At 42.0% G+C, this 15,265-nt stretch overlaps 1 protein-coding gene and 1 non-coding gene across 8 annotated transcripts in view; one reads left to right on the forward strand and one right to left on the reverse strand.

Moving 5' to 3' along the window:
* Window positions 1-4,125: 4,125 nt before the first annotated feature.
* LOC121492291 lies at window positions 4,126-4,255 on the reverse strand. The gene has a single exon (XR_005988187.1). It is a non-coding gene; the product is annotated as a small nucleolar RNA SNORA1 (small nucleolar RNA).
* Window positions 4,256-8,020: 3,765 nt separating this feature from the next.
* The window catches only part of EML6 (EMAP like 6), a 271,691-nt gene continuing 264,446 nt past the window's right edge, over window positions 8,021-15,265 (forward strand). For all 7 annotated transcript variants that reach the window (XR_005987687.1, XM_041754174.1, XM_041754169.1 and 4 more), the window contains exons 1-2: window positions 8,021-8,243; window positions 9,085-9,811. Coding sequence is in view for 6 of the 7 variants with exons in the window: in XM_041754174.1 (XP_041610108.1) it covers window positions 9,615-9,811 (197 nt within the window). In the remaining variant the exon portion in view is untranslated. The remainder of the gene's footprint in view (window positions 8,244-9,084; window positions 9,812-15,265) is intronic.

The following is a 15,265-nucleotide window of genomic DNA, read 5'->3' on the forward strand; positions in this document are numbered from 1 at the left end:
CTTTACAAATAAAATTAAGGTATCTTTAAGATATTTTCCGGCTCCAGAATCCTGTGTTTCTTATGTAGACATGATTGCAATTTCCCCTTCATGTAAGCTTGAACAATGTTCCAGAAAGTGTACTAATGGTAGCACAAAACTACTACTACTACTACTACTACTACTACTACTACTACTACTACTACTACTACCACCACTACTACTATTACTACTACTACAAGTAGTAGTTAGTAATAATAAGTAATACATTATCATCATAGGAACCTACCTACCATTGAGATTGCCACACATCTTTAAAGTTTTGGAATACAAATTAACATCTTCTATAGGAAAACCCTCATTGTTTTTACTAGGAAATGCTGCAAAAATTTTAGAGAAGAAACATTAGCCTATATTGTCCACTTAGGAAGAATATGTAATGATGTCAGATGCAGTAATCCACATCTCACAACCAGATGTGACCTCTATTAACCTAAAACGTACTGAAATAGGGCACCTGGGTGGTTCAATTGTTTAAGTGTCTGCCTTTGCGTCAGGCCATGATCTCAAGGCCCTGGGATCAAGCCCCTCACGGGCCTCCCTGCTTAGCTGGGAATCTGCCTCTCTCTTCCCCTCTGCTCCTCCCCACTATTCGTGCTCTCTTAAAAATAAATAAAACCTTAAAAAAATAAAATGTACTGAAAGTATGGCATATGTTATTAGTTATATGACTAATTTTTCATTTTTTTCTCTTTGAGATTAGAGATCTCATGTAGGAGTTTCAATGGGGGCATTATTAGAAAGGAACACAATAACAATTATTACCAGGAGGAGAAAAAAGGAATTATACCAGATCCCATGTTTGGGCTAAGAAATACCAAATGTGTGCTGAGATTATAGATGTCTATACATTGCAAGTTGGTCTGCAATTAAATTAGACTGGAAGTTAGACTTTGCATAGAACTGTAGGTAATTACATTTGAAAGACAGACCCTGGATATCTGGGAATGCTTTTTAGAATAGTTCTTTTCAAACATGGATTAAAGAGGTCTTTTCTTACTTGTCTGATCTAGTTCTTTCATGTTATCTTTATTGAATAGAGAATATAGAGAAACTCTACCTTTAATGAAAAATCGTGGAAACTATTGATTTGATCTTAGACTGTAGTGTCTATTACAGTTCAAGAGCCTTCCTCTTTAACCTTTGTTAAAAAAATGAAAAGTGTGGGGAAAAACACTTGAAAAGTTACTTTCTCCACAAATGATGGATAATTGCCCATTTCTTTTAGCCCCACCATTCTGTACATTCTAATGTGATGTATAGTTTATCCAAAATGTTTAATATTTCTATAAAAACATTAAACATAGGATAAGTCCTGGATGCTAGATGAAAACCATGAACTTTAATTTAAAAATCAATCTTTTCCTCTATGAATAATAATTTTTTCTCTAAAAATGAATGATACTTAAGGAATTACATGAAAATCATTATTATGTATAATATACAGGAAATCAACATGCAACGACCACATAAAATAAGTTAAACACTGATTTTATTTTTATTAGCCCTATTGGAATTTACATACTATGGAATCACACATTTAAAGTATACAGTTCAATGGTTTCTAGTATATTCAGGGTTGTGCAACTAGCATCACAATCTAATTTTAGAACATTTTTATCACCCACCCAAAAAGTCCATACCCATTAGTAGTCACACACATTTCCCCCACCTACCCATTCTCTGCTCTAGAAAGCCACTAGTCTACTTTCTATTTATATAGATTTGCCTCTTCTGAATATTCCATCTGTAAATACCTTGTGTGGTCCTTTGTGATTGGTTTCTTTTGTCTAGAATATTTTTTAAAAAGATTTATTCTAGAGAGAGAGAGAGAGAGAGAGAGAGAGAGAGAGTGGGGAGGAGGGGGAGAGGGAGAGGGAGAGGGAGAAAGAGAATCTCAAGCAGACTCCCTGATGAATGAAGAGTCTGACTCAGGACTTGAGCCCACGACCCTAAGATTATGACCTGAGTTGAAATCAGGAGTTGGATGCTTAACTGAGCTACCCAGGTGCCCCTTTTCTAGAATATTTTTTAAGGATCCATGTTGTAGCTTGTATCAGCAATTCATTCATTTTCATTGAGGAATAATATGCCATTATATATAGTTAAATATATTTATTCATTCATCAATTGATGGACATTTGGATTCCACCTTTTGGCTATTATGAGTAATGCTGCCATGAACTTTCATGTACAGGTTTTTATGTGGTTGGATGTTACGACTCTTGGTATATATCTAGAAGTAGAATTGCTAGGCCACATGGTGACTGTTTAACTTTTTTGAGGAACTGCCAGATTGTTTTCTAAAGCAGCTGCACCATTTACATCCTCACTGGCAATGTATGAGAGTTTTAATTTCTTCACATCCTCTCTGAAGCTTGTAATTGTCTTTTTGATTATAGCCATTCCATGGGTATAAAGTAGTATCTCATTGTGGTTTTGATTTGCAGTTTTGTGGTGGTTAATGATGTTGAGCATCTTTTAATGTTCTATTTTTAAATCTTTTACTTGGTTAATAATGTGGAATTTAACCCCATTAGGTGATAGCTGGTAAAATATTATTGTCAGTTTTTAGTAGTTCATTGCTAATGAGGTCAAGGCTGCACGATCTAGCTCTAAATGAATTGGTTAGCTTTTATAGAGAAGATTGTGGTTTAAATAGCTACACTCATATGTCCTAAGTCTGTTCAATGATTTGACAGGCCTTGATCTTGCCACTTAAGAAGGTGTGGATGGATCAACCAAAAAGTATGTCCTAATGACTCCAAATATTATTCCAATAAAAATACAATATATTATCAACACATATTTTTAAGAGCAATGATTTATTATTCTACTAAAAATGGTATTTGCTCATTTCAAACATTTCTGAACCATCAAAAAGATACAAAGAAGAAAGCAATAAATTGTTCTAAATCTCAGTTTTCTAGAAATAACCAGTTAGGTTTTAGGGAACTGTAATATCTTTAAACATATACAGTTAGATTTAGGGCCAGATGGTTGAATGCACAGAAATAATTTCATGAGAATGGGATCATATTAGATCAGCTTTTTAAAAATAAAAAGGTATCAATTAATTTTACCTGAGTTAACAAAAAAAGAAAAAAATATTTAAGTGAAACAAAGAATGATTAAATTGATTTAAAGCTCACCTCCCATTTTGTTTACCATGACTTCTCCAGTTCTGATTTTTTTTGTTCACGTCTTGAATGGCTGAATATCATCATCAGAAAGTTTTTTCAGGACAGCCCGGGTGCCTCTGCGGTTTAGCACCACCTTCAGCCCAGGGCGTGATCCTGGAGACCTGGGATCAAGTCCCACATCGGGCTCCCTACATGATGTCTGCTTCTCCCTCTGCCTCTCTCTCTCTCTCTCTGTCTCTCATGAATAAATAAAATTAAAAAAAATTTTTTTCAAAAAGAACCCCCATAGGTGTGATAGCAGAAACTTTTGGTGAACCATTACTTTTCCATTTTTTAGTATAATACTCCCAATTTTAGATGTACACACTGCTCCCAAGAATAGAGTGTATAAGCCTAGCTTCCTTTGCAGGTAGATGTCCTCTAAGTTCTGGCCAGTGAGGTGTAAGTAGAAGTGTTATATGAAAATTACAGCAAATATCCTTAGAGGGGGATGTGCCCATAATCTGTTCTCCTTCCTGCTAGCAAATGCAAGTTGCTATGCCTCCAGACTTTTTATGAAACTTTATTTTTATTATTTTTAAAGTCAATTTTTAAGGAATTCCACATGTTAATTCCTTCCACTGCCAATTACCTTAGTCCCTCCAAAGTCAGAATCATAACCTTCAAAATAGCCCTTTTAAGAAGAACTTTTGTTCAAACCACAGTTCACTGTCATTCCACAATTGTTTTGGTTGGGCTTCTTTATCTCCACTCGAATATGGACATGCTTAAAACCGCACCCCCGCCCCCCCCCCCCCCCGTAATCTTTGGGATTCAATTTCTTCAAGCAATTTATTTTAGTGCCCTAGAAGTCAAATTGAAAGAAGCACATGAATTGCTATTTTGGCAAATGATCTAAAATATATAATTATTAATTTTCCAGTCTACTCCTGAGCCTGGCAGAAAATGTTACAAGTCTCATTGTCACCACTGCAATAGATCTGCTGTGATGGAAGCATAACTTGTGTTTCAATATAGCCACAAAACTTCTTTAAAAAAAAAAAACACAACTTTTTTTTTAAAGATTTGAGAGAGAGAGAGAGAGAAACATGAGCAGGGGAGGCAGAGGGAGAAACAGACTCCCTGCAGAAAAACTTTAAAAACACCTAGATTCAGCAATTGCTAATATTTGCTTTATTTTTTCTTATACATACGTGCATGTGTATGTATATAAATAACACATTTCTTCCTGAGTCATTTGAAGGTAAGCTGCAGACATTTTACTCTTAAATATCAGGATATGTTTCCTAAAAATAAGATTTTTTAAAAAAAGATTTTCATTTATTCACAAGAGACAGAGAGAGAGGCAGAAGGAGAAGCAGGCTCCATGCAGGGAGCCTGATGTGGGACTCGATCCTGGGACTCCAGGATCATGCCCTGAGCCGAAGGCAGATGCTTAAACGCTGAACCACCCAGGCATCCCAAAAATAAGATTTTCTAAAAAATAACAGCAATTCCCTAATATTCTCTAGTGTCCATTTTGTATTCAAATATCCCCAGTTATTCCTGCTCCCCACATTGCCTTTTGAAGACTTAAAAAAACCCTAAAACTAAAAAAACAGGATCCAAGATCTAATTACATTGTATTTGGTTTTTGCATCTCTTTAGTCATTTTTTAAGTTTTTATTTTTTAAAGATTTTATTTATTCATGAGGGAGGGAGGGAGGGAGAGAGAGAGAGAGAGAGAGAGAGAGGCAGAGACACAGGCAGAGGGAGAAGCAGGCTCCATGCAGGGAGCCTGAATGGGATTCGATCCTGGGTCTCCAGGATCATGCCCTGGGCTGAAGGCAGGCGCTAAACCACTGAGCCACCCAGGTGTCCCTGGCCAAAAACATTTTGTGCAGCTTTTCATACTGCATCACATCAGGAAGTGGAAGAGGCAGTTTGTTCCGGTAATGGTGTACTAATTTTTTTTTTTTTTTTTTTAAGATTTTTAGCTAACCTCTATACCTAATGTGGAACTCAAACCCACAACCCTGAGATCAAGAGTTGCATGTTCCGACTGAACCAGCCAGGCACCCTGGTGATACTAAATGTGATAATTTGATTAAGATGTTGACCTCTAGATCTATTTAAAGGTAGATAATCTGTGGGGATGATTCTTTAGCATTACTCTTTATCTAATCATTTTAGTATACATTTATGACCTCTGCACCAATTACGTCATTGAATAATTTTCTAAATCTATCATTTTTCTTATATTAGCTAGTATTCTTGGGTAAATAGCTTTCCTTCGTCAACGGAGGATAAACATCAGTTTCCCCCAAGACACACAGTAAATGCTTACGATTCCCTTTAATTACTAATTGGCAGAGATGGTATAATAGTCCTCTTTAAAGTTTGCAAAGGATTTTGAGGTATTATTCTTGAAGTTAAATAATTTTGTTAAGATAGGCCTCCATGAAGACTATTCTATATCATTTTTTTTTTCTGGTATACAGTGTACCTTTTTAATCTGTAGGTTCAGTTAATGTATTACTTTATTTCTGAATACTTTTTCTGTTCCATTTGTTGGCTTCTCTAATTTAGGAATACAATGATCTGTACGTTGGGTTAGCTTTGCTCTCTCGTCATCTATTTCAATATCCTGTCTTGTTCTTCTGCATTTCTTGTGATAATTTCCAGTGTTGTTTCCATATTGGTAATTTGATTTCCATGCTTTTTTTTTTCTGTTGTTTCAAATATATTCATTAGATTTGAAATTGTGTTTACATTTGATTATGCCTTTAGCTTGGATTTTCTTTTTGCTATCCATCTTTAAGCTCTTGATATTTTGAATTCATATTGTAACTAAATTCTTCTTTGGTAGAGAATCTGCTTCTTTGATGTAAACCTTCTTCCAGATGGGGTTCTTCATTTATCTTTCTCACCTAATGTAAATTTGAGGATTTCGGTTTGCTTGGACTATGTTCCTTTCTGTTGTTGTTGCTTGTTTGATGGGGCAAGTCTTTCCAAATTGTTCTGATACATTGTATATGGATTCTTGACATTCTCTGCATTTTATCTAGGAATAAGTTGATTTTCTTAGAGCTATAGCTTGGTGGTTGTGCGTTGTTTTGTCATTTTTCTATAGCCTAATATTGGAAAAGGGTGGAGTAGGGAAAAGGATGAGATCTACAGAGATTCAGTATAGCCTCTGCTAGGGAACAGGCCTTAGCTCTTTCTTGAGATCCTATGAAATGTCCGGTTACACAGCCCATTACATGCAGCCAATGGTGTATCTCAGTTCCGTGTATTTTGGCTTATTCTCTTAGCTCTGCACAGGAATAATGAATGACCTGATAATGGCAAGTCCTGGTGAAACTTTTTTTTCTTCTGCTAAAGACTACTGTTTTATTTTCCTTGTCAAGGAAAAAAATTTCAATGACTCTCCCATTATTTTAAGGATATAGTGCAAACCTCCACATTCAGCTCCATCCATAATCTAACCTTTCAGGCTTATGTCGTCCCCTTTTCATCACACACAGACTCTCTCTTGCTCCGATTCTATTTACTGTCTCTAAATCCACGTTTTCCTACATCTATCTTTTTATTCCATAGACCCATGTAGAATGTTCTTTTCACTTATCTTTATCTCAATTCTACCTATACTTCCTATTTCCTCCATGAAGTATTTCCTGACTTATTATAACTGCAAAGTCTCTTCGCCTTTTGAATTCCTATGTAGAATTTGTCTCTGTATGATTCACTGGCACTGTTTTCCGGCCTGGGCATTACCGGTCGTGTATATTTTCGCTTATGTCTCAAATCGTTTTCGAGAATTTGTTTTTGTTTTTGGCAGTACCCTTTATCTGCATGCACAGTGCCACCTGCCATATTTGTAGATTCCTGCTCCCTTAAATAATAAAACCCCTTCCCATCTTGATTTTTTGCAGGCAGCAACTGCTCACCCAGACTCGGGCACTTCTACCCTCCTGGAGACTCTCCTACCTCTCACAGGGCTATATTAAAGCTTGAGGTAGTTGCAGAGTTAGTGAGAGCTTGGAAAGGACAAGACAGGCCCAATATCCCTTGTATTCTTACAGCCTTAGTCACTGAGATCTTGAAATCTCTTCCCACAATTCCACAAATTGTGGTTGCAATTTGAAAATGGGCCACTTCAGAATTCCCAGTTCACTCTGGGCAGTTTCAGGAGGAATGCCACGGGCATCTGCGTTTGAAGGCCCCGGCTGGTGGTTCGTGGTGTGCGCCCCTGCCCATTTCCAAAATCTGGGTATCCTCAGGTCACTTGGGAGGTGGCTCCCCGGAAGGCGCTGGTTCTCAGGGCAGAGTGAGACCACATCCCCCGGCGTTTTTCCTACCCGTGGCAGCGCCGCACTTTAACTCGCCGGAACGCACCTGAACAAACAGGAAAACTGAAGTAGGAAACAAACCAAACTTGGGCTTCAGTCAGCTACAGGAGCCCTGAGGGGCTGGTGCAGAGGGAGTCCTCCGGGTGGGCCACAGAGATCGTCTCTACTCCGACTCCACCGCTCTTCATAGATGCACTCGCACGCCGGCCGCCGCCTCGGTCCCTTAGGGATCGCAGGGCGCTGACGAGGGGTCGCCCTCGGAGAGCCTGCTCCGCTCAGCGGGAGAGCCGCAGGAACCGCCGACGCCGGCAACGGCCTCTCCACACGGCCCCCTCCGGGCGTGCGGAATCCTGGGACTCGTGGTCCAGCTCCGCGCGCTCCCCGCCGGAACTGGCATTGAAGGGACTACAATTCCCAGGATGCGTCGGGGAAGCGCGGGGCCGGGGGGGGGGAACCTGGGCGGGGAGAGGGAGGGGGCGGCCCGGGGCTCTGGGGCGTCGCGGTTTCCAAGCGCCGTGCTCTCGCCTAGTAACCGGCCGCCGCGGTTCCCGAAAGCGGCGCTGTGGCCCCGCCCCCGGAGCCCCGGCTGGAGGAAGAATCTGTCTCCCGCGGCGCCCCAGTGACGAAGCCCGTCTTCGGGTGCGGGAGGCGGGGAAGGGAGGGCGGGCAGAGGATTTCGCTCCTCAGTGCGAGATCCGGGACGTGCTGGCGGCGCCCGCTCGGAGCAGAGGTTAGAGGCAGAGAGAGCTGGGATGCTCTGCGGACGAGGCTGCATCGGGTGTGGGAGGAAGGAGCGGGGACCCCGGCCGGGGGGCAGTGCGCGCGGGGCGGGCTGTCCCTGGGGGCTGGCATCCCTCGGACCTGCGGCGGCCGAAGACCGGGGTGTGTGCGCGCACGCTGCGGGGTGGGCTGGGGGGCGCCCCTGTGCCCCAGCCCCCGCCGGGCTGGAGGCTGACCCTTGAGCCCCGGGGTGCCCGTAGGCAGCTCCCACCTTCCTGAAGGGGGGGGGGGGTGGTACACGATTTTTGCCACTTGTTAATTATTTAATTTCCTCTGGACCAGGTGCATTAGTAGGTAGCGCTTTCCTGCCTCCAATTGCACTAGTATCTCGTTTCCTCCAATTCAGAAAAATCTTTTATGACGCTTGCAGTTGGAGTTGCTGATTTGTGAGAACTGCTAAGTTCTTTATGTTTTTTGTTTTTTTTTTTTTTTTTTTTTTCCGGCCAAGAGAGGGTTCACGAGAGCTATGAATTTTAAATTGGAGCATCCAAAAAAAAAAAAAAAAAATGACCAACTGCATATTCGCCCCGGCTCAGCGGGGGAAACAGAAAGTATTCTCTCAAATCGTATCAGCAACCACCCGCCAGAAGCAGTTAGGGCATATTTAATATCATTCAGGAGGTAGGTCTGGAGGGGGAAAATGGGAGAATAGTTGATTAAAAAAAAAAAAAAAAGACCCAACACTTGGTTTAGTTTTGGGGATCGTTTTCTTGGGCTGCTGCTGACTTATACAAAAAAAAAAAAAAAAAAAATCTGTTTCTTTCTTCCTCTCTCTTGCATCCTGGGTGTAGACTGTCCGTTTCGGATCCGACGGTGGTGATGGCCAAGCTTGCCCGGGCCCTCGGTCACATCAAAGCTGTCACAGGATAAATCCCATTGCCTGCTGCGAAGCCGCCCCCCGCCCCCCGCCCCGCACCGCAAACTTCAGAGAGCGAACTGGGTGATCGGTGTTTGGAGATGCAGATCCCCGATTTGGAAGGCGGGGCGGCGCCCCCCCGAGCCTCTCCCGGGGCCCGAAGCCCGCAGGTGCAGTGAGGCGTGCGCGTGCGGGAGCTGGCGCCCGCGAGGACGCCCTGCCCGGGCGGAGCAGCCGGGGCGCCCGGCGGGGTCTGGCGGCTCGTCTCCGGCGGCGGCGGCGGATGATGGTGGCGGCCGGCGCCCTGGGCTGTGTCTGTGCGTCGCCGCGGAAATCAGCGCCCGGCGCTGCGCCCTGAGCCCTTGCAGGTCCTCCGCAGCCCGAGTCTCGGCGAGGACAGACCCGGCGCGCAGGGGCCGCGGACCCGCGCGGGGGGGGGGCCGGGGCCGGTGGGGTCGGCTTATCATGGCGGATCGGACGGCTCCCAGCTGCCAGCTCCGGCTGGAGTGGGTGTACGGGTACCGGGGTCACCAGTGCCGCAACAACCTGTACTACACGGCCGGCAAGGAGGTGGTCTACTTCGTGGCTGGGGTCGGGGTGGTTTACAACACCCGAGAGCACAGCCAGAAATTCTTCTTGGGACACAACGACGACATCATCAGGTAGGAAGGGTTGGCCTGGGGTGCTGGGGAGGGGTTGGGTGTGCAGATTGGAAGTGGGGGCTGGGGGTGGGGGGAGAAGGACGACCAGCCCGGCTCTCCTGGGGTCCGATCCAGGAGCCCTCTGGAGTAAGGGATTCGCTCTGGAGCTGCATGGAATTACAGAAGGGCTGCTGATGCTCGGGCTAGGGCACAAACGGGGAGGGGGGCAGGGGGGTGTGCAGGTGGGGAGGGGGAGATCTCTCTCCTCTTCATTCCCCTGGAAGGCTCTTGCACCTCTAAGGAGTTGAGCGTCCGGATGCTTTTTGGGTGTTCCTTCCTGCTACAAGTGGAAGGATCCAGGGTAACCATCTAACGCTTCTTCCTGCCCTAACTAGGTAAATGTAGGACCAGTGATCTGAACGGTGGGTGTCATCTGTGGCAGGCTCCTCAGTAGGTTCCTCAACACGCAAGAGGATTTTAAAAAAAAAATCTAGAAGAAATTTTGCTACAGGTAATCTGGAATCTTCATCCCAGATGCTTTGAAACTGGAAAATTTCTGCAACCGGGTGGGGAGTTTGTTCTGCAATATTTCAGCTGGCAGTGTTTTAATGACAAAACACACACACACACACACACACACACACACACACACACATATTTATGAACTAAATGGAGACTTCCACAACATCACAGGTTATAAAAGGCTGGCAGCTGCTGGACCACAAAATCCTACCATTCAGCTCACCAAATGACCAACATCTGGTAGTGGGTGGCCAAGACTGGTTAGAAAAACACAACTGCATAAATAGCCATCTTAAGGGGCCTTCCCCCATTAAACTGTAGAGGGACATATTTTGATTCTTGGCCCTGTCCTGTCATCTCTGGACCAGACGCGTTTTCCTCCAGCTCTTGTTAGCTGCTTCTGTGACCCAACAAGGTGTGGTCCAGATGCTGCTCACAGGAAATCCCATTCAGCCTTCGGCAGTTCAGGAAGATTTCCGTATGGGAGCCTCACCCACAGGGCAAATGACTTGCTGAGGCTAGAACTGCAACTGACAGACCATATTCTGTGCCTTCCGAACTTGTATGTTCCTTGCTGTATAGAACAACTTCTATCGCATTTTCAGAATATTGCCACTGGTGCTCTAAGTTTGCCTTTCATGATGAAATAAATGGTTATTTGGTGTAATGTTAATGGTTTTGATTTCTCCTTGGGGAGAATGATTTAAAAGTCTCGCTTAATCCCCCCCTTTTAGTGTTGAGCTTATTCTGGATCCCCCTTTCTTCCTGAGCCCTAAAGTTGAAAAGCTGTTAGAAAATATAAACACTTAATATTTGAAAAATACAGTAAGATATATATATTTTAAAATCTTGGCTTTTAGGAAAATGAAGATTTTAAGTATTAGGAGCTCTACTGTTCCCAGGATTTGATGGAACTTAATAGTGTAAAACTTTCTTCATGTCACATATGAGAAAATAGCTTTTTTCTTTGCTCCCCAATAAAATAATGGTTGTGGCTAGGGCATCCCACTTGGTTCTGTCCTGGAGATTTTGCTTCTCTAATTGCCAGCCTGATTATTAAAGTCACAGGTGCAAATGATTAAAAGTGACTTGTGAAAAGGTTAGATGTTTAAAAATTTAAACCCATTATGTTTTTGCTCTTTTTAATGTGGTACTTTCCATTACACCATCCAAATAAGATGTGGTCCTTTGGGAGAAGAGAGAGAGTGGCAATTAAACAGGAAGTTCCCTGGGGTTAAATAATATTGTTGTGACAGTTCACTGAATTACTTTGAGGGTTTGAACTCCTCATCTTCATTTTTTTTTCTCTAATAGGAGAAAAAATAAAGAAATGTACTGTTGAAACTGATGATGGGAAAAGGGTGGAGTTGCAGTAAACTGCTGCGATGACAGGCAGCTGGACTAGTGGGATTGTGATGATATATGGCTTTAGTTAAACACTCAGATTTGAAGAAAAGGTGAATGAAGTTGTTTGTAAGGCTGGCTGCAGAAAGCCTCAAGTGATGAAAAGAAAAAAACATAGGATTTAGCTTCTGGTCTTTTATGAAGGTAGTTCTATCATTACACAGAATGGTGGCAAGCCTACCTTGGGAGACTGGACTTTACTGCTAAATTTTTCATGATATTTAGTTGAGTCTGAGTATGTACAGGTGAGCAGAATACTTTAATATCCATATATGTCTTTGTACAAAGGAATGAAGTTAAGTCCAACAGATAAAAAAAGCCCAAATCACAGATCATTATGTAATTAAGGGCTATAAAGTTCGACTGTTTATGCTGTTATTTTTCTTTATCATATATATGTATTATATATACATATATATATTATTTTATGATGAACATAGTATGCAAACCACATTTGTTTTTGGCCTTAGTATGTGGGATTCTTGACTGCCATTTCTTTCATAATTTTATTCCCAGAAACATATTGAATATTTAAAATTAATATTGTAAATTGTTGGGAATATATATGTATTAACTGTGGATATGAACAGGAGAATTACGGTCTTTTATCTTTATGAATTTCAACTCGTGTTCCTGTTACACTACTAATTTTCCACTTAACATAATGCAGTTAGCTATTGAATGAGGAGGACTATAGCTAAGCTTTCAGTGCAAAAATGTTTGGGGTTTTTGGAAACATTACATCAACATTCAAGCTTCTAACTCTTGATTCCATCGAAGGAGATAATGTAAGTAACTGCCTATTGGCTTTTGCCTTAGCTTGAAAGCTATATTCATAGTGTGTATATTTCCTACTGCTTTATTTGTTGTGCTACTTTCCCCAGAATATTAACTAGAAAGCAGCCAAACAAATATTGATACCACACTCCGTTTTATAAAACCGTGTGATCCCTGAGATCACGATGAACTTTAATAATAATGTAGGATTTGTCAGAGCTCACTAGAGCTTAGCATATGTGCCTTCCTGATTTGACAGACTATGTGTTTAAGTCAGATTTTTTTAAAATGTTGATATGTGAAGCATAATGTGATTTATGGGCTGTGGAGGCTTAGTTTTATTCTTTTGAATGATTACCCTTCAATACAGATAACAGATTAGAGGATGATGCCTGTTTCAGCCCTGCTAGCCCTGTGACAGGGCAGGTACACACTAGGAGCAGCGTGTGCTTGCAGGCTAACAACAGGACTCAAATCGGGCTTCAAGGCAAGGCTGGTAATAGAGCCTGGAATATTTACTAACTGGGTTTCTACTTCAAGTAGCAAATCATGACACAGCTGGAGTAAATGAAAGAAAAGGTCATGAACACATTTTGCTGTCTGTCACCTCCCTTCCATTTTCAGTGACTCCACCTAAGACATTTATCTCCTGACTCTGGATTGGTATATTGTTTCTGACTAGTTCCCTGTCTCCATTTTCCTTTTTCTTGTTTTTTCACTCTCTATCACAAGGGAAGTTTTTCTGCCCTCGTACTCTTTCTGGGGGGGTGGGGGAGGGAGGGAAGGACTTTGCATTGACTTTGACCTTGCACGCACTCAGTAATGAACCCCACTGTGCTGTTTACTGGAGTCATCTGAATGAGTGGCTTGACCACTCAAGGCCTTGTTTATTTGTGAAATGGGGATAATAATACCTAAGTTGCAAATTATGCAACTTGTAGTAATGTATAGAAATGATTTAGCCTGGGGCCTGATCATGAGCTGGTATTCAATAACTGTTTTTTTTTTTTTATTTTTTATTTTTTATTTATGATAGTCACACACACACACACACACAGAGAGAGAGAGAGAGGCAGAGACATAGGCAGAGGGAGAAGCAGGCTCCATGCACCGGGAGCCCGACGTGGGATTCGATCCCGGATCTCCAGGATCGCGCCCTGGGCCAAAGGCAGGCGCCAAACTGCTGCGCCACCCAGGGATCCCAATAACTGTTCTTTGTAGTAGTATTAGTAGTATTTAATTAAAAGCACACATATACACCACAAATAAAGCAGGTTGTTCATTGTCCACCAGCTGAAGCTCAAACTCCTTAGCTTTCCATTCCCTCTGGCCCTAACCCATCTTTCTATCCTTATTTTCCTTTTTTTTTTTTTTTTTTTTTAAGTATAAATTGTTTGCTTCCCACTTGCCATATAAAAAGATGATCTTTACTCTGATCTTTCCTGCATCATACTGGAATGATTTATCTCCCCATCAACACTTCCCCACAACAATGACAAAGCAACGAATTGTCACACAGACTCGATTTTATTTTATTTTATTTATTTATTTTTTTCAGACCTGATTTTAAACCTAGATCCACCACCAGTTGGGCGACTTGGGGTAATTACTAAACCTCTGTGAGCCTTAGCTATCATCAGTAAAACAGCTTATCTACAAATTGGAGATTTAAAGGTATCTGCCTTATAGTTTGTGGAGATTACATACAAGGTGCCCTAATGTTTGGCAAACAGTAAGTGCCCACCACAGGGAACCTGTTTGTATCTACACTCTGCGTGGCCCCATCTGCTTCAGCTTCACCAATCCCATGAGACCTCATACCATCCTTAGATGAAGGCATGTTTTGCACTCCTGAAGTTTTGGGTCTTTTGTAACCACTGCTGCTCACTTAATATGTAGCACTTAGTACCTTTCTTTCATTCTGAATATTTTCATTTGTAAGTGTATATAATAAGATCTTTGAGGATGAGAATAAATTTAATAGAGCCAATATTTCTTGAGTGCAGACTCAGCACTAAGTGTGTGTATAGATTTATCTCATCCATCCTCTTAACAGCCTCTCGACATTGGTACTATTGTTAGCCTCAGTTTACTGGTGGGGAAACCAGGGCACGGTGGGGTTAAGGATCTTGCCCATGGTCACTATTTAACAGACTATAGAATGGGAATTGGAACCCAAGTCTGTCTGATTCCAAAGCCCAAAATTGTTGCTTCACTGTTTCTAAACTTTAAGAAAAAAGTCAGGGTGGTCCCTACCACTGTGTCTTATTTCTAACCAGAACTTAGTGAGCTTTTTGCTTCTTGTAACTCTAATTTTCTGTTTGGTGCTTATCAGTTTATCAGGAATATTTGAAGCTGATTGGTAGAACTCAGTCAAGAAGTGGAACTATGTTCAAGTTCACTTCAGGAACATTACCAGCTTTGAAACAATGACCTACTAGAGATAATTTTAAAAATTAAGTCTCAATTGTGACATGGCTAAAGTAACAGGGTGCTGCAAATATAATTGAACTTGTTGAATTTGAAGAGAGGGGTCTAACAGCCATGGCTGGGTCTAGAGTGTGGAGTAAACAGGTTCACACGAAGGCCTGCAAATGTGATTTCATAATCTTTTTTCTTTACAAATATTTTATTCATTCATTCATGAGAGACACACACAGAGAGGCAGACATAGACAGAGGGAAAAGCAGGCTCCCTGCAGGGAGCTTGATGTGGGACTCGATCCCTGGCCCCGGGATCATGCCCTGAGCCGAAGGCTGATGCCCAACAGCT

This window comes from Vulpes lagopus, chromosome 5, assembly GCF_018345385.1.
Source record: "Vulpes lagopus strain Blue_001 chromosome 5, ASM1834538v1, whole genome shotgun sequence".
In the NCBI taxonomy this organism is placed as follows: Eukaryota; Metazoa; Chordata; class Mammalia; order Carnivora; family Canidae; genus Vulpes; species Vulpes lagopus.